Raw genomic sequence first — 19,985 nt, 5'->3', positions numbered from 1 at the left:
TACTCCATTAGTTAGCTCTAAGAAATAAGTCATGAAAATCGGGAGCAATAATTTTGAAAACGCAGACTGGCAGACAGACAGACAGACAAATACACAGGCAGACAGCACACTAGTATTAATTGTATAATATAAAGATTCTTTTTTTTACCCAGGAACTCTTATACAACTTTCATGTCATACCATACCGTACAACCAACGAACAAAAAATTACTCTCGTCCTCAGTACAAAACCAACAAACATTTTCATAAAATGCAATACACCTTAATGCCAATATTTCATTCATGTTTGTTTATAATAAGCTATCATTTTGTGTTCGAAGACAATAAAAATTGGAAGAGCGTAATTAGAGAGGAATTATCAGTTTAATGAGTTGCGTAGGTAAATATTATTCAACAACTTAATTCATTTTGAATGCCATTTAAAAATACCTTCATTACAAACTAAGAAGTTGAAGACAATACAATTCTTTTGTTTTTTTCCCGTTCATTTATGTGCTAAAAATTCTTCTTTTCTCAGATTTTTTCCGATATGGAAATCACGCTCCTGTTTTTTTGCCACATACTGCGCTTAAAGCCCACACACTCCCATTGTCTGTTTGGGAAATCTTGATACTTTTAGTGAAATCAATGAGGTACAACCGACTAGAGTCGAATTTCCTGTGTACGATTTTCCATCTTCATTTTCCGTGGGTTAGGTGGGGAGTTTTTTACTAGGGTTGAGGGATGCTGGGTATGTACATGCCGGACCTCTGAACCCTAACCGTTAAAGAGACAAAATTGCTAAACAAAAGTGGCCCTTAGAGCTTAGAGAGACATTTTCACAAAACTTTCTTCGATTTTCAAAAAGATTGTTTAATACTTTTGAAAGATGTTCTTACTTTCTTGACTTTTTCACTCTCCTTTGACTCGAGTTTGTAAAAAAACCGACCCTTGGTCCATCTTTCCAGTGGCTTTTTGAGAGTCGGATGTTCTTAGTTTTTGAAATTTAAGCCTCAATTATGCTATATGTTCTATTTTACTAGAGATCAATCATTTTAGGTTATGAATCTTGATTTTAGGTTTGTTTCAAGATTGCAATCTTGTGCTATCGATCTCATAAAATTGTTCTAATCAAGAATGAAAAAAAAGTCAAAACAAAATTTCAAAGCAAAGCATTGTGGGCAATATTCGGGGATCAAATCTGAGTTTTCATGTAAAGCCGATATCGTCTATTATTGATAATAATTGATTCAAGCATGGAGAGCTCTCTGAAACTATTGATCACACAGCTTCATAAATAAAGATCAATCAAGCTAACCAAAATCGACCAATAAATAGTGCCCTAATCATGCTATAAGATGTTAAAAATAATCTTTCGTTGTTCTACGCCTACGAGCTTTAAGAAATTACGGATTGATATTAAGTAGCTTTGGGGTAGATCAATATATACAGTAGACCTGTTTTATCCTGATATTGGATGTTTTTCCAATACATCGATCTATCCTAGCCTATTACCGATATAATTTATAGAGGGAGGTGGGCTTCAAGTCTAGTCTAGGATCTATGGAGTATAGATAGACTAGAGCCTACTTCTGAATAAACTTTGCTTTCTGATGATTTTAAAGTATAGTAGAAGAAACACCATCTTGGAATTCATTTTTAAAAATCTGTACTTTTATGATCATGCATTTTATTCGAACAATAAAAGGGCTGAAAAAGGCCAAATTGACAGTTTAACAACAACCCTGAGTTTTTTGAATTTTAGAGTATCGACAAAAGGTTCTCATAATATAAAGAAAACGTGCAGTCAAAAAATGAGGAAGGATACATTCTAAATGGTAGCTTGTCTGAATTGTCAAATATTTTCAAATTATCAGTGAGATATTTTATATTGCGTCTGATATTGAAGTTGATATTTTTGAGACATAACGGAAAGTGAGCGATCACGTAGCAACAGTTACTATTTCCTAGCTACATGTGCATTTTTCGTTTTGTTAGTTCGTACAAGACTATTTTGTCCACCTACGAAACATTCCTTAAGATCCCCTTTTTTGATGTCTTAGCTAAAACAACTCAGATCCATCGATATCGGGATGAGCTGGAGTTTTTACAAGATACTTCGCTAATTGATCATTTAAAGTGATAGAGATGACGCGTTATTTAGAAAAAGTAATGAGATTCTTTTATTACATCTTAACGACTAACCAAATCAAATAAGAGCTTGTAAAAACTCCAGCATGTCCCCTCGATATTTGAAGTCCATTTGCTTTTAACAGGAGGTGCTTTAAATGGCTGCATTTTTTTACTACTAAAGTAGAGACCATGTCAGAGTTATCACGACAGTGATTTCCACGTGATGCAAAAAAGAGTACACAGGTAAAGTGAATGGATTTAAATTTACTTCTCGGAGAGAGGATGGCCTTTAGAAAATGAAAGACTTTTTACCTTTATCTATTTGGTCAACTATCTTTGTGTGCAAACTTTCAGATTCAAAACAACATCTTTAAGATTCTCCGCCCTGATAAGTGAGCGAACAACCACGAATTTCCTTATACGAGGGTCAATAACAACCAGAAATTCTTCTACCAGATCCAAAACCGAAACAAGCTAATTAACCAGGAGGAGTCTTAAACTGTAAGTATCTAACAGTGGTGCTTTTCATGCAAAGAAAATTAAGATATGAGAGACTTATTATTAGCAAATTCGCATCTCCTCCAGCCGAGGAAAATCTACTGAAGGATATGCAACCAACAAGCAAAAACATCAGAAATAAGATCAAAATAAAGGCAGAGCAAATTGTTCTCATGTCGCACAGTTATATATCATTATTGCACACCATATTTACAATTTTCTCTAATTTCTACGGTTTAAAAAATTGATGAATGATATAAAAATGCTGTGTGTTTTTATAAACAAAATATTTTTAATATTTACAAAGACCAATAGTAGGGGGCCATTTCTCAACCTAACTCGAGAAAATTAACGTCAAAAAGTTGAGAATTCGAGTTACGTTGAGAAATGGACCATATCCGCTTAATATAAAACTCCTCTATATCGTTTTTCGAGAGCTTCCCGATGGTATAAGTGGTTTTGTGTTTTAGTGACTTTGAAATTTCGTCAAATTTCGGGTCCCAAGGGTTTTTGCTTGTGACGTCAGTCTTTTCCCCATAAAAAAAATTGCTGGACCTAATTAACTTGCTCCCTCTCAAAAAAGTTTCTAAATACATTCTTCTTTCGAATGAGCAAAAAAAATTCCACTCTGTAAATTGTTGTCACGGGTCCTAAAGAATGGCCCCCTACTATAAAGCCTTGTTCTAGAATTGCTAGTTAAAGAGGTCCAAATAAGTGAAAATTGACTGTACTTGCAACTCTCTCGAATTCATCTCCTCGTCAATTTTTAGTCTTTTGTTCTACTTGATATCAACAAAAAATGAACTATCAAATTATTAGAATTTGTCACTGCTCGTAGGGTCCTGGGTGAACGGAAAGCAGATAACTCGAGAGCTGTTGGCTTTTTTATCAGGTCATAAGCCTCAGAATTTTAACCATTCTCAACGTGTTCGCCGTATCGAAAACTGTCAAAGAAAATGTTTTAACTTAATCTCATAATGCCGATGCGAATATGATTCTCCAAAACTTTTCATCGGGCATTTACATGGTGTAAGTTGATTCTACCGAGTCAGTTTCAATCAGGACCATGGAAAAAGCCATTTCTCCATTCATCATTTGATAAAACTTCTCTAATATTTTTACAAGAGTTTTTTTCTCCAAGAGATCACAATGCCAAGTGGACCAATGGATCTCATAGCACCAAGTTTCAATGATATTGATTTTTGCTGGAAACTGTCATCACCTCACGAAAGATTCTAAATTTGAACACTTTTGTTTCTTTTATCGTCACGTAATCGAACTCTCTTTTCCTGGAAAAAAAATTAATAGTAGCTAATGATCAATACACCTTTTCGACCGTAGTCGCGCGGGCATTTTTTTGTCCGCTTTATCCCACTAAAACCGTCCCAGCCCTTTCTTCGCACAAATAGACAATAGAAAAATGCGTCAAAAAAGGATTGGGACGGTTTTAGTGGGATAAAGCGGACAGAAAAATACCCGCGCGACTACGGTCGAAAAGGTGTATCAATGATTCTTCGCTAAAAATCTTACTTGGCTTTGTGAAGTCACTCATTGATCGAAGTATTTTGAGAAGCTACGTAAATGTAACAGATCCAAGACAAACAGACAAACAGGGGGATACTATATGGGTTTCTATGGTATTGGAATATTGTAATCGTTGTTAGACCACCAAGAGAGAAACACTTTGACAGGAAGATGCAACTAGGAAATTCTTAGTTCACAAACAATCCATGAGAAATTACTTTTCTTTTGGTGGTCTAATAGGAAATACCAGCCAGTCAACGTTCGCGATATATTCAAATTTCCGTAGAAACTTGTATAGTAATTCCTTGTTTGCTAGGAAACTGTTTCCTAGACACAGCTTTTCCAAAATTTAATAATTAACGAGCAATGTTTTACTTAGCGGTTTTTTGACTTGAAAGAAAATATGAGCCGGCTACTTAAAAATTACCCAACCATTAGGTATCGAAACAACTATACAAGCTTGGTTGTCTTTTTACAGAAGACATGCCAAACAGGAAGCAAAATTGAAAAGACATCCAAAATGTTGATTACCAGAAGGCATCATTTGTTTCGTAAAAGATAAATCATAAAATTTGTATCCTGTTACATACGCACATAGATGAGAAAACCCAATTAGTTTTTCTTTCGTGCAAGGAAGAGGAAGAAATAAAAAGTTTCGGCTTTAAGATCCGATCTTAGATTTTATGCTATACTATGGTGCAAGCGTTCAGAATTTTTCATCATTTTTATTTTTGACCGCCATCCACTAAGCCTTTCTGTAAGCAGCAGACCCAATATACGGAAATTTTAAACTTCACTGCCGTTCTACGATTACTCTTAGGTTCTAAATAAACAGGGGGGACTTCGAATAAAGGGGGGGGGGGTTGGAAAATTTTCGAGATTTTAATAAACGAGGGTGGGTATTGGACCTAATTGCCGGGCTGGGGGTTGGAAATTGTACTTCTGAAAACCGAAAAATAAGGTAAATATAGGCTAAAATCAGGCTATTTAGAGCAAAATAAGGGGCCTTCACTTTGACAGCTGAAAATATTCTCAAAAAATTGGGTCCTAATAAGGACTGGGGGGTTGGAAGATCTTCGAAAAATTAATAAGCGGGAGGGGACGTTTATTTGGAACCTAAGAGTAGTTATATTTAAGAATCTGGTACAGAGTACCACAGAGTAAAAACACAATCCCCTCAGGACTTTCGGACATAAAAAGACAATGAACTTTTCGGGACTACTTCTTATACTTATGAGGAAGCTTAAGTCTACCCAGGTCTGCCCAAAAATCCGATTATAAACACTCACCAGAGCTTTGTAGCAATTCCCTTGCATCTTCGCTCGCTTTATCAAGCACCGTTTTCAGTTTGGCACGCGCGGAGGCTTGCGCTCGCTCCAATGATTCGATATCATGTTCCGTCACGTGACGTATCTTCTTGCGAGGTTGACCACGACCATTCGGTAACACCATACCCGCCGAACTCGATGAAAGATCTGCAAAGCAGACAATAGAAGAGCTTTATTTTTACTGCGTCAAAATTTATGTTGTTAATGCGATAGATTATCTCCTACAGTCATATAATCGTTCATAATTCTATAGGAAATTTCGATGTTTCAAGAACACAGACTAAAAATCAAGGCTCATAACCATGACATTTCTAACCAAAAAGTCCTATCAATTGGAAAAGCTAGGATTTTCAGCTCAAACTGTTCGAGATTAAGATTTTGTTCCACCCAGAAAGAAATGTTGAAAATAGGCGAATAAGCTAAATAAAGAACCCTAACCTTCATTATTATTGCTTTCAGTTGAGTCAGGTGATAGTTGTTCGATCCTTGGTTCCAGACCTCTAATCCTACTCTGAGGTAACCTACCCCATGGTGAAGTGAACATGTTGGGTGGTTGATGGTAACCATCATGCATGGTCGGTGAAGCGTAGAATGTTGGTACCATACTCGGGTAAGGGCCTAGTAAGAAGGGAAGGACATTTTTATATGTAGATTTGTGGTAACAAGAAAATTTGTCAAATACTCCTTGTGCTAAGATCGATGATTAAGAACAATGCTTACCACTCATAGGGTGTGGTGGGAATACGCCAACGCCCGGCATGTACGGATTAGGGTAATGCAATGGCGGTAACCGCCCTTGAAAAGGTGACATATCTTCTGGCTGCTGAAAAGAGAATAGAAGAACAGGATAATGAGTCATTTTCAGCAAAAATGAAGCTAGTGATGTTTTACTTTTTTGAAATTTTATACCTCGGCATGATTCAAAGTCATAGCCATAAATCAAGATTCGAGCAATTAATCGGCTGATGTTCATAATTTTCATCCTGGAAACGAAGACAAATTTTCAACGAATAATTCAGCCTTCATCGTGTTTGTTTGGATAAAAACCCCGGCAACAAACGCGAACGGTTAGAGCAACAAGTCACTTACATTATAGAAACGTTGTTTCCTTGATTGTTTGAACAAAGGTTTCTCATCATTCTCGTCACTTGTACACATTGAACGTGGACTTTCCTGGAAATGATAAAAACAGTCATTCTTTCATGAGTATTTATTCACGTATTACACTTCGTTGAGAATGAGGGCAGTTTTATTACACCTGCCAATCTGGAATCGAGTTTACCAGTAAGGAATGACGTCAGAATGACTGGAGTCGTTACGTTAACATTCCCAAAGACAAAATATTTCGCTGTCATTTCCTTGTAAATTCATTACCAGTCCCCTGGTAAATCGTCCGCGCCGTTAAAGGTTGATAGGTGTATACTCTCCAGGTTTCAAGAAACTGGTTGGTTAAGTAATAGCTATTTGTTATCTTTTTTATGTATATAGGAAAATTTTATAGGGTCGCTATTTCAGGTAACCAGAACCTCTTCACCAGAACCTCTTCACCAGAACGTATTTCACTTAAGATCTGTTTCGTTTAAATTACAGACCAGAATTTCACTGATAAGTAGGGTACCTGTTAATACGCCCGTGTAAAAATTTTCATTCTTTTTCTCGCTGCACTTCTTATAACTGGATTAAAATACGCAACTTACCGTATCCGTAGAATGAAGCGAAGGTACAATTTTCCCGGACTTTTTCATTTTCCTTTTCTTCTTCAACAACTTGTTGACTGCGTCCTTCTTCTTTTTGTAATCTTCACCGTCCAAGTTCTGTGAAGAAAAAGTAAGTTTGGTTAAATATAAAATTTAACGCTATGAACTCCGTTCTGAAAATAAGTCTACTTCAAGAATCTTAAACCGCGCCAAGGCTCCATATTTTTTTCTGTGTGAATGAATTCCGCATATGTTTAGACATGAAGTAAAATTACTTTTCTCTTATTCCCCTGGAAGACATACAATTAGAGTCCTTTCCTATACCTATTGCTTTTAGAGTGATTTATATTTTACGGACATAACAAAAATATCTCTAAAACAAGATTGGGTCATTCCATTTTATAACCATTCCAGGGGGTGGACGAACATTTCAAGGGGGGTAAATCCGGGACGAAATTTCCAGGAGGTCTAAATATGTGTTTTTTCGTTTTTCCAGGGAGTAAAAATCGATTCTTAAACTTTCCAGGGGTAAAGGACTGACTCGTCCACCCTCACTTTAAATCATGAAAAGGATTATTTCCAGGTTCTTTTTTGCAAACACATTTCAAAAATTCGTATTGAATTGAAAAGGTTCCTCCATCCCCCCCCCCCAATGTATGGAAATTTTTTGGAACAGCCCATTGTTATAAGCTTTTCGAAAGTTACGTATCAACCAAGTGTTTGACTTGGACTTTCACGAATTTAAAAGTAAGACAATTTGAACGAAACATTATTTCGCATACCATATCGGGCAAATGTTCAGCGGTTTCATCCTCATCATTGATGGCATGGTTTTGCATATCGTTCAACTCGATAACTTCATTACGCTTTAGCCTGCGTTTGGCTTTTGCTTCTTCACGTTTTCGTATACGTTCTTTGTTGCGAATCCTTGAGATATCAGGCTAAAAGATTATGAATGAAAATATGAAAAATTCATCTCCTGAGCAGTGAATTTTAATCTAAAATGATTTTTCTAAAAATACGAAAAATTATTTGTCCTTAATTTCGGACAAAACCCCCGTCCGTCTTTATCTGTTTAGGTTGGAGGGCCTATTCCTACTTTGGAAGGTGTATGTCTGTTTTTAAAAGCATTCACATATCCCACTTTTGATTAAAAACAATCGGTAAACACATTTTTGTTAAACGTTTTTAGCTGTATAGAGCCTTATTCATTGGTACAAGATTGTAAAACAATTCAAGTTACAGCATAATGTGAACTAAAATAAGTGTGACAGTGCATCGTGCTGATTAGAATTTTATAATCCTGGAGGAAAACTGGTTTACGGTAGTAAGGGTGAAATTAACAGAACATTGAAATGAAATAAAGTGAAATCCGAAAATCCGAAATGGAAAATGGAATGGTCAAAGCGATTTTACGAAGAAAATCAGCATATTTTCTTAAAATTTGGTGAATTATGCAGAATTTTGAGACGGGAAAACATCTTTAAACTTTGCTGAGACGGAAATCGGTCTGATTCTGAAGAGCTTTTAACACTGATGTTTATTACTAACATTATTATTAAATACATCATTCAGCCCGCCATACCTTTTCATCTGCTTCATTGAGCACCGTTGATTGGCTAACACTTTTCCTTTCATTAACACTTTCGCTTTTCGTTCCTCTTTTCCCTTGTAAAGAATCGACAGTCAATTGAAGAGCTGATATCTTCTCCATGATTCGAAGATGTTCAGGACTATCACCGAGAGACGATGTCAGACCTCCTGGAGAATCAAATCGTGAATGGTGTAATGGTGACGACATCCCTAGATGGGTCGATGCTAGAAAATTATTTTTAAAAAAACCTTTAAAATGTTAACCTTTTATAAATGTGTGTTCTTTTATAAAAGTGTCTTGAAATCATCCAGGAAAATTTGTCGACATAGGTATTGTATGGCAGTACAGTGGGCGGGAATACACTTAGGATGTCTTTTTATAAGAACGAAATAGTATTTAAAAAGCCAAGGCTTTGAGGGCAAAAATATGTATTAAGAATAAGTTGAATACATTTATTTTAGGCTTTGCAAGCTCTAACACGCCATGTTTCTTAAAAAATCGCACAAAAATACTCACAAAACGGTGAAAAATGATTAAAAAAGAGAACATTTGAAGAACAATTTTAGGCTTAAAACTCATAGGCTTAAAATTGAGAAGACCCGAAGTCGATTAAAAAACGTGTATTTCAACACTTGGTTACCTTGGCCATCAGCCAATGAGCGATTAGAGGAAGGTGGCGAAAGAATATCAGCATGAAGACGAACGCCAACATTCTTACTCATCGGATTCGCTTGAAACTTCTTACAACCTCTCGTCAAATCTTCAATCTCCGCCGCGATACTCTTGTTCTGAAAATGTAAGAAGCATAGAGGTTTTTCAAGTTATGTAACTTTCGCCATTGTGGAAGCAAACGTTCGATCTGCGTAAGGGGTCACCTCTGCAAATTCGAACGTCTGTTTCCGTAATTGTGGATTTCCTTTATTTACGTAATTTTGGCAAAACCTGGAAAACCAATATAGCAGTAAAAAGGAGATGTAAAGGAAAGTTTATAATAAAAGGTCCAATAAGAAAAAACCAAAATCTAGAGAGACTGTTTATCAAAGAAATAGGTTTCGAGATTATGTTTAAGTATACTACACGCTTGATCTGTTGTAGGTAAGAACATTTTGAAGTGCTAAATTTCTTCAGCAAAAGCGGAAAAACCTTCCGATGAAGAAATTACGACGAAGCTTCACCATTTAAAATCAGCGCCAACTGTTGACAAAAAAAGATAGTTATAAAATTTTCCATACCGGTTGCAAAGGTTTGACCAGAGAATTCGCTTTGAAGTTTTTCTTATTCATTTTGGGTACGAAATGTAAGATTTCTTCTTCCTCTCGTTCAACAAATTGTTCAAAACGATCGGCTGCCGGCATTTTCTTCTTCTTGTTATTTACTTTGTAGTTAGGTGAGAGAATGGGTGGCAATGTTTTTGGTGGATTGTCGTCTGTGTATTTTTGTTCGCGTGGCGTCAAGATCTTTTGGTTTAAACTGAAAAATAACATCCATTTTGATAACTTTCACGAAAAATTAAAAAACTGGATTTCTGCCAAAATCCCTAGGAAAATAAAAGAAATTAGGTCAAAGAGTGGCCGATTCGCAAAATTGTCCACGCAAAACTTTTAGATCTTCGATTCACGTGAAAAGTCGACGCGAAATTTATCCCAAAACGGGCTTTTTTCAACCCACTTGCCGAGACAAGCCCTAGGGTTGAGAGAAAGATATATTTCTTACCCCTCTTTGTAGAGTTGTGGTTCATCTTCTACCAAAGGCTTAAAGAAAATAAAAACTGAAACATTGAAAATGAAAAATCTCCACCTTGATAATAATGGGCATAATCGCACGATGAGTTATTTTTTCTTATTTGGCGCTCCTTCAAACAGAGCAATTAATCATTAACTGCATCCTGTAGAGAGCAATTAATCGTCAATCACACTCTTTGAGAGAAAAATATGAGTGCGATTAGCTCGTAATCGCATAATAACTCGTACAATTCGAAAATTGCACTCGCGATTGTTTTGTTCCGAATTAATAACAAAAAAATCACTCGTGCAATTATTCTCGAATTGCACTCGTTATCATGTGATTACATATACAAATTTAAAACGTTTTATTAGGATCTGTTAGGACTCGAACTTTGAAAAAATCAGCCAATCACTCTTCATCACGACTTGATAGAATATTAAAGGTTGTATCAGACACGGCTATTGCAAATCTGCGAGGATAACATATATCTAAAGTTCAACAGAAACGTTTTTTATCAAGGATAACAAAAGGGGTGAAAACTTACATGCAGTTGTATCTTCCTCAAAGCTTTGTTTCTATAGCAACTAACCAACAAAACAATCGTCAGTAAAAGAACAATTGGTGCAAGGACTGCTACAACGATAATCCAAGGTGCAATCTCATCGTCTGATGTAGTTGTTTGTTGAACACTCTCTATTCTTAATACCTGAAAAATTAGAATCCTTCAAAGTGTACAGTTTTAATTAAACTTTCCAGACTTTCAAATCTCAGACTGTCATCATATACACCTTCCCTGTATATTAAATATATTTTGGAAATCTTTACGATTTGGATGACAGTCAGTCTGAAGCGCACATCTCTACAAAAACTCGGATGATAAGCACGAATTATATCGTATTCTTAAGACAACGCAAGAAACCTATGTGAAGGAGGAGCCTAAAGAGTAAAACTTCCAACTTTTCAACAAGATAGACATTTTTATTTTTAGCCTTCCTTCGATGTTAGAGGGAAAAGATTCTGAAGAAAAAAAAATACGGTACAGTTTACATTTGAGAATAAACGGCGACTCTCTATTATAAAGATAGCGGTTTTAAAAGCAATGTTCATCCAGAATTGAAACTTGAGGTAAAAATAACAAGACAAAAAATTCCTTAAAACTTTCCCCTTTACTTCGCACATGAAGAGAAACGTCTAATTCCAATATGTTCACTTTGCTTTTCACATTTATATTTAGTTGCTAATAACAACTGAAAAAATATTTTTATTAAAAGTGAAAGAATTATTTGAAGTTTCCCTACATGGAGTATAATGAATAAAAATGGATTTGTAAATTATTGATGTCATTTTTATGTTCCATTCAGAAAAAATTGAACAGGACTCTGAAGAACAGAATTATGTTTAATAACAATTCTTCGAACCATTCTAACTTTATGTTGAATGTTGAATACAGAAAAAGGCATACACCCAATACAATACAAACTATTTAACTAAACATTGAGAAAGTAGCCCTTCTGTGAACAAAGCATCCATTACTTCCATGTTTGTTTTGCACCTTTGCAATACTCTAAGTGTCCCTTTTGAGCTCGGTGGCAAGCCCATGAACACCCCTGAAAAGTCTTCCCAGCGCTTTATCAGAAGTCAGCCAGTTGCCCAAGGCTTCACGCACTATCAGGGCAAGAGTTCGAATCTGGTTCGGATCAAAAGACTTTCACCATGTTTTGGTCCGAAGGTCCTAAGGGTCGTCTAAATAGATTTTTTGGTGGGCCAATATGGCCAAGGAAGGCCATATAACCGGGCAACAGAGGTAGGCCAGGTTTTGCACTGACCCTCCAAGTTCCTACAACAACGACATATTAAGATTCTGGGATGAACCAGTTTTTTGATGAATAACATCGATTCTCATTTTTAACGAGCTCATAGTGTGATAATCAAAACAATTTTCTTTCGGAATTAAAAGACTGAAAACCCCCTTTTTTTCTCCGAAAGAATGTCGTGGAAAGTCTTTTTGTGTTCCCATCAAAATATATCTCATAGATAGAGTCCACATTTAAGATGGGCACCCTAGTAATCTGGGAAGTCTTTTGGTTGTTTTCAGGCGGCTCATCTATCTAAGAGCAGAACTTGACATTGCAATGAGCGAGAATTTAAACTGCGGACCTGACTGGTCTGGCCACACAGGCGCCTTAACCAATCTAACATTTCATTTCATTCCAAACAATGAATTTTTAAGAGAATCAAAATAAAATGTTTCACTAATTTAAGAGGCATCAGAAACGAGGAGATCAAAAAAAGATACTAGACTTACAGTATAACCCATTTCTTTATCTACATCAGAAGTAGGGACTTTATTGAATATTGACATGACTTGTTGTGTGGGCAAGATAGAACCATTTTCCTCGATGTAGAATCGGACATCCACATCTTCAGGATTGGATGGTTGACGAGTAATACTTTTCACCTGTAAGTGATAATGGAAAAAGATGCGATTACAAGAACAAATTCACAATCCACTTTGATGCATATGACAGTAAACGTTGACTTTTGATATAGAGATGAAGCCCTGGTTTAGATGGTCTACTTTTTGCTTTACCTCTAAATTGAGCACAAAGTTGGTTGTCTAACCCTCCTTTGACATAGATGGCAATGACTTTTTTCAATCTTTTTCAAGCAAGCCATCTTACTGCCCACTATTTGCGTACTCTAACAATTAGAAAAGACAGGGCAGAAAGTCGGCCGTCTAAATTAGAGGCAAGATGGAGACATTATCTGACTTGTTCACTGGAGAAAAAAGAAAAGAGATGGGTTGATTATTTGATTTTCTGCCCTGTCTATTCTAATTGTTAGAGTAGGCAGAAAGAGGGCAGAAAGAGGGCAGAAAGTTGGCTTACTTGAAAAAGATTGAAAGAAGTTAGGAAACTTCAGAAAGCATTTAAACTCACAACAACAACATCATTTGCAATGTTTCTTCTTTTCCTTTTCCGATTAGTCTTCCCTTGGTTGTAAACAGCCTGCAAACTTTGAGTCGTTTTTCTCTTGAAATCTTCCGTAGAAACGTCAACATTTTGAGGAATTCGAAGAACCATCTTGGTTAGTTTGTCATTATTAACTGGTAACGCGCTTGGTAATATTTGAACTGGTATCGATGTTGATGTTTTGATACTTGATGAGCTGATTAAAACTATGATTTGTGACGAAGATGTCTGATGAAGATTAACCCTCGTGGTTGTAGCAGGGCTTTGTGATTCGATGCTTTTCTCTGAACTTTCAAATACAGCTGAAGTTGGTATATTGTGTACAAAACTGGTGGGTTCTATCAATATCAGTGTCGATGAAGGTTCCAGATCGACCTTGAATGAAGAAACTTCAGGGCTAATATTACTTGAAAAATCCATAACTTTCTTGGAACTTTGGAGTAAGGATGAACTCGATGAACCGCCTAATACAAATGTTGAGTGTTCTGCTCTTTTTGAAGTTGTTGGTAATGATGAGTCATGGGAAACGAGTATACTATCTGATTGTTGAATTGATGCAACATTGGTTGATGTTGTTTCGGAAGTTGAAAAACTATTCAAGACATTGGTATTTATTGATGAATACATGTTTGATATTAATGTTAATGTTGCCAATGCTTCTGAGCTCTTCATTTGTGACGGAATCATGGAGGATTTCCCTACTGAGGATATCGAGCTTGAGATTTTATTTGTTGACACAGTAGATAAAAGTTGAGTATAGAAAGTCGAAAATACAGGAGTCTTCTGTAAAGTATGTGATTGTTCTATGTCAATAGATGATCTAATGCTGGACAATGATACATCAACTGATACGGTGAATAAGGAAGCAGATGCTTGGACTAACTCTGTCAATAATGTTATTGATTCAAATGCTTCATAGTTGGATGAAAGAGGAAGATTAGAAAATGAAGAACTACTGGTTTCCAAGCTAGAATAAAGTAAGGTTTCTGAGTTTTCAATAAATTCACTTATCATTTTTGAAGAAGTAAAGACTGACGATGACGTATCAGTTGATATCAAATTTAGTTGACTTGAAATGATGAAGGAGGAATCAAAATTTGAAGACGAAACGATTTCTGATGCTTGGGAACTTTGGATATCTGATTCCTCCATTATAGAAGATTTGGTTTCCAAAAAGTTACTTTGACTTGCTGTAAATCTTGGCAAATATGTTACTGTAGAAACAGATTCATTGACCATAGAAGAGAAAATTGAAACATTTTCGATCAATGGTGTGCTAGTTTTGGTCAGTGATTCTGTCTTGGTAAAAGTTATTGAGTCCACAATAATGTTGGATGTTATGACTGATGAAAGTTGCATTTGAGTTGAAAATGAAGATGAGTCTGGATACTGTATCGATGTTGTTGATGAAGAAAGATTTGGCGAATTTTCTGATAGTGTCTTTGATTGTGTTCCTCTTGATTGACTTGAGACATCAATGTTACTAGACAAAGATGGTGTTCCGCTTGCTTGACTGGAGACATCAATGTTACTAGATAAAAATTGTGTTCCTCTTGATTGACTCGAGACATCAATGTTACTAGATAAAAATTGTGTTCCGCTTGCTTGACTGGAGACATCAATGTTACTGGATAAAGATTGTGTTCCGCTTGATTGACTGGAGACATCAATGTTACTAGATAAGGATTGTGTATAATGCGTCAATATTTGTGAGCTTGATTCTTGGTTCATTAACGAAGCCATTGCTGGTGTTGAGAATGATACTTCTGTTGTTAGTGACGGTAAATTCTTTATCGTAAGAGAGCTTAAAGGGTTGAATTGGTCTGAAATAGTACTAATAATGATTGAGCTATCACTAACGGGTAATGTGTTTGAAAATGTTGAATGAAGTTTGGATTGCGTAGAAAATTTTTGTAAAATGGTTTCTGATCTATACGTAGACAATTGCTCAGAGATGGTAACAGGTGTTGTTACTATTCCAGAATTATCCAGCGAATTATCTATAGTGGATTCGCTGGGGCCGATGATTGATGTTGACCCTTCTGACATCGTTGTGAATGTATTTGAAGGAGCTAAAGTTGTTGGCTGTTTAAGATTATCAACCGATGTCAAAACACCAGAATTTTGTGTACTCCATGAAAACGATTCGTGTTGGTTAGACTTAGAGGAGATAAATGATGATGCAGATGCAATTGAAGTTTTATCAAACATCAACACAGTCCATATTGTTATGATGATGGTGGAAATTTTCATAATTTTTTATTTTGCAGGGTCTTCTCTCATCTGAAAAAAGTAGAATAAGAAAAAACATATTACTAAAGGATTTCTTAACCTATGAATTAAGTCTAAAAGTCTTCATTTCCTTAGCCTGAAAAAGTTTTATCTATTCGTAAGTCATCTATATAAAGAGTCTATTTGAGATTGCCTGTTGTTGACCAAAACATTTATTAGGTTTTTAACTTGGTAAGATAAGATAAGCTCAATTATTCCTACATCCAATGGGCTTTAAGATAAACACATTCTATTGGTTTGATTGTGATTTAATTATGAAACCAGACGATGTCAATCGAAACAAACCAAATGTCGATAAGCAATCAAATAATTGCCATTTGATTGTCGAACGCAATCAAATTGTAATCAAATATCACCAGGATTTGCTGTTCGATTACCTTGCTGCTTCAATTGTATTCAATAATCATGTTCGATTGGCTGCATTAATCGCTCTCCTCTTGTCCGCGGTACAATCAGGTTATTCCAAAAAAAATTGTACAGGGGTATTGAGAAACTTTTTTCACTAACCCCCCCCCTGGAAATTTTGGATAACAAACCATCCCCTGGAAACTCATAGTTGTCAACTCTCCTGCATTGGAGGGGAGACTCCAGCATGCCAACGTTTTCTCCTGCGGGAAAAAAATTAGCCAAATCTCCCGCATTTTTGAGAATGTTCTCCTGCAGCTCCTGCATTTTCAAAAAATTATTTTTGCTAAAACCAGATTTCGCGGGAAAATTCCCCTTATTTCCAAATTTTCCAAAAATTAGGGGTACCAACGCCCCTGGAAAGTGAAATTTTGTGAAAAGGGCCTGGAAAATGACTACACTTGGGTACCTAATAGCCTCCCCCCCCCGCTAATTAATTTTTCGAAAATTTTCCACCCAGGACATTCTTATTCCAACCCCCCGCTTATTAATTTTTGGGGAAATGTTTATGAAAGTTCCTTCTTTTGTCCTAATTCTGTTGTATTAGCCACCTTTTCAAAAATTTTCCACCCAGGATATTTTTATTCCAACCCCCCTGCTGACCCCCCGCTTATTCTAATTCCCCCAGCTATTAGGTACCCAAGAGTATTGATGTCAGTTTATGAGGAGAGAACCCCTTGGAAACCTTTAATACCCCCCCTTGGAAAATCTGAAAAATGAACAAAATAAAAACCCCTAGGAAAATCAAGGCTCAAACCCCCCTGGAAAAGTTCATCAATAGATGTTTTGGCTAACGCGACAGTCTTTTGAATAAAAATATATGTATCCCTGTATGGTTTAAACTGGTTTAAAAATGGAATAGCCCCTTTAACGTGAAAATACTCAGACGGTGTCAATTGAACGAAGCGAACTTTGAATCAATTAAATGCAATTGAACACAATTGAATATTACCCAGGATTTGATTCAATTGTATTAGATTTTATTTCCTTTCATACAGTACTTGAGCACTCGACCGCCCACGCTAAAAAGCTCCAACGGAGTGACCCAATTTAATTTAATCGCAATCAAACTCATCAAACATAATCGTAATCGAACGAAATCGAAGATAAATCGAATGTAATTAACGATCAATCAAATCAATCGAACCAATCAAACATATTCAACTATCAATCAAACCAATATAACCTTACAGTTAGTCACACTAGGAAATAAACTTTCAGAAAAAACAACATCAGTCATCTACAGGATGTATTTGCAACAACAAGGATGAGAGTTGCCAGAATATCAACCAACCAAATTTTGTCATTCAATTTCCGAGACAGCGCTTCGATTTTTAAGGCCTTGTTTATAATATGTTACAGTAAAAATAATTCTGCACATTTAAATGGGTCTGTGTTTGAGGTCCGGCAAAATTTCCGGGAAATAACCTATCCAGTGGTGCACAGATATAGGTGAGTTCTGTCTCCCCTGTCAGTTAGTCACACTAGGAAATTAAGCTTTCAGAAAAAACAACATCAGTCATCTACAGGATGTATTTTAACATGAACATATAAACGACTGGACATCCATCTCCTTTGTCTTTTTGTAGAAAGGGCTGCTAGCTTCGTTGCCGCCTCGTTAAAAGCATAAAATGAAACAATAGATTTTGATGATATACCACTTGGGAATACGTTGCTAACAACGTCAAAACTTCGACAAAAGTCTCTGTTGTTCTACTCTTCTCAAGTCTTTTATCTATATCATAACAAAGATAACAGAGGCAAAATCATTGTCAGCTTGTCAAAACTCCGACTAATATTTCTAAATTTTGCCTTAAAAGTGTCTAATAATTTCAGAGAGTGTCACATTCTAATTTCGATATTCTTATGACACAGGCTCTCAACCTTGGCAAGTTATTTTTTTCAAGTCATAAAAAAAATTATTGGAGTGACAAAAGGGATTCAAAAGTATACACGCTGTTGAAATTCTGCATTTTAGAGTTGAAAATGTTGATAAAATATATTGCAAACTTGTGAAAAATTTAGAAAATAATTTTTTTGTACATTAGGAGTAATGTTCAAGCTCTATCGATCCTTTCACCTAAATAGTTCAAAGAAATAAAATTATGACGGAATATTGTCGGATTTTTTATACCAATTTTGAAATACAGGCGGCAACGAAGCTCGCTTCAAAGAGACAATAAAAGATAGATGTCCAGTCGTTTATATGTTCATGATTTTAACAACAAGGATGAGAGTTACCTGAATCAAGTTCAAGATCCCAAGACAATCAATTAAAACTTGAAAACTTAAAATGAGACAAAATGACAGATTGCGAACGTGCAGCAGCCAAATATCAACCAACCAAATTTTGTCATTCAAATCCCGAGACAGCGCTTCGATTTTTAAGGCCTTGTTTATACGCTAAAGTAAAAATAATTCCGCACATGTAAATGGGTCATTGTTTGAGGTCCGGCAAAATTTCCGGGAAACAGCTTACCCGGCGGTGCGCGGATCTAGGTGGGTTCTGCCTCCCTCGTAGATCTTTTTCTTGGGAAGTTGATTTTCAAATTAGTTTTCAAGGTTGGCTTGGCTCAATTTTTTTCATCTATGGGTCAAATTTTAGGCAATTTCTCAAAGTTTTTGAAAATGTTTATTTCATTAAAAAGCACCGGGTTATTTTTTCATGAATCCCTTTGGAAGTTTTGTGAAGCATTTTTTTTGCTTGAGATTTAAGTAAACGATATAGAACTTTTGCAGCATTAATCTTTGATATGCATTTTGGCTGGACGCTAGTGTGACTAAGTGCCTTACTTGAATGCAATCAAACACAATTGAATATTACGCAGGAATCGGCTGTTCGATTGAGATTCTATTACGCTTGACAATTGAATTGCAATCATTTGATCGTGTTTGTTTGCGTTCGATTGGTTCGATTGCAATTTTTGTTCTGTTCGATTGACATCGTCTGGAAATACAGGCCAAATACCTATCAATAGTCCCATGTTTCGACCAATCGTCCCAAGTTAGAGCAGTTGACGGTACATTTGATTGGTTTGAAATCGCAATTTTCTTTCAAACAATTGTCCGTTTGACACAATCTGGATGAAAGCAAAATATTGTTAAAATCTTCCATCCAACATCAAAATCACATAGTTACCAAGTGTCCACCACCATCCTGCGAAACATGTATGCAAATCGACCTTTTGTACCGATGAACGTCGACATCTTCTGTTTGTCCCGCATTTACAAATATTCATTAGAATTACGCTCAAAAGCACGCAAAAATGACGAAACACAGCTGGGTTGGTCTAAAAAGCAGGGTAGCCAATTGGGGTAGCCAATTGGGCTAGGTTGTGGGGTACCTAAATATTTTACAGACCAGAATAGAATTACCGAAAATGAATGCATAGAACCACATTTTACTGACCAGGGAGCACGAATCTGATTGATACTTAGATTGATCATGTATGATTACAAAGATAAACAAAGATATAAATTACCACGTGTTAATGCACGAGGAGTAAGAAATAGAGCTTCATTATAATAGAGCTATTTCAAAAGACTTTTTGTACCTATTATTATAAGCTGCCATATTAAAAATTTTTGAAAGGAATTAATTGTTTGAAACATCTAAACATGATATAAATTAAACAACAGATTCAATAACAAAGGATTGTTAAGATATGACAAGATTAGAGATCATATGGCCCAAAGGCGATTCCAAAGCTATTATCATCGAATTACAGCTTCAGGGAAATAACAATTAAAAACATAAATAAAATCTAAATCTAAAATATTAAAAACTGTTTTGTGTATAATTTTTATTTGGGTCTGTAAATTTTCAAACGAAGCCAAG

The 19,985-nt window shown here is 35.8% G+C and overlaps 1 protein-coding gene across 2 annotated transcripts; it reads right to left on the bottom strand.

Annotated features, from left to right (window-relative positions):
* Positions 1-3,462: 3,462 nt before the first annotated feature.
* Positions 3,463-19,429, bottom strand: LOC136821664 (serine-rich adhesin for platelets-like). Of its 2 annotated transcripts, none has more exons than XM_067077873.1 (15): positions 19,116-19,429; positions 13,418-15,733; positions 12,784-12,936; positions 11,023-11,184; positions 10,467-10,504; positions 9,986-10,223; positions 9,394-9,541; positions 8,745-8,977; positions 7,942-8,100; positions 7,160-7,276; positions 6,552-6,635; positions 6,183-6,285; positions 5,901-6,080; positions 5,424-5,609; positions 3,463-3,899 (listed from the first exon to the last, which is right to left on the bottom strand). In XM_067077873.1, exons 2-15 carry the CDS (start codon positions 15,701-15,703, stop codon positions 3,877-3,879), a joined length of 4,110 nt encoding a protein of 1,369 aa, XP_066933974.1. In that variant the 5' UTR covers positions 15,704-15,733; positions 19,116-19,429; the 3' UTR covers positions 3,463-3,876. The 2 variants fall into 2 exon arrangements, with proteins under 2 accessions (XP_066933974.1, XP_066933973.1); XM_067077872.1 differs by lacking the exon at positions 19,116-19,429 and adding an exon at positions 16,120-16,183.
* Positions 19,430-19,985: the final 556 nt, after the last annotated feature.

This window comes from Clytia hemisphaerica, unplaced genomic scaffold (assembly GCF_902728285.1).
Source record: "Clytia hemisphaerica strain Z4C2 unplaced genomic scaffold, Clytia hemisphaerica genome assembly, whole genome shotgun sequence".
Classification (NCBI taxonomy): domain Eukaryota; kingdom Metazoa; phylum Cnidaria; class Hydrozoa; order Leptothecata; family Clytiidae; genus Clytia; species Clytia hemisphaerica.
Note: the sequence above shows the minus strand (reverse complement) of the source record. Positions and strands in the feature narration are given on the sequence as shown.

Bases quoted from the DNA above. Each gene is read 5' to 3' on its own strand.
- LOC136821664 (XM_067077873.1), bottom strand. From the start codon at position 15,703: ATGAAAATTTCCACCATCATCATAACAATATGGACTGTGTTGATGTTT. The intron at 7,277-7,941 runs GTATGCGAAATA...TTTTCTTCACAG, and splicing joins CTGAACATTTGCCCGATATG to AACTTGGACGGTGAAGATTA. The intron at 6,636-7,159 runs GTAAGTTGCGTA...TATCATTTCCAG, and splicing joins CGCTTCATTCTACGGATACG to GAAAGTCCACGTTCAATGTG.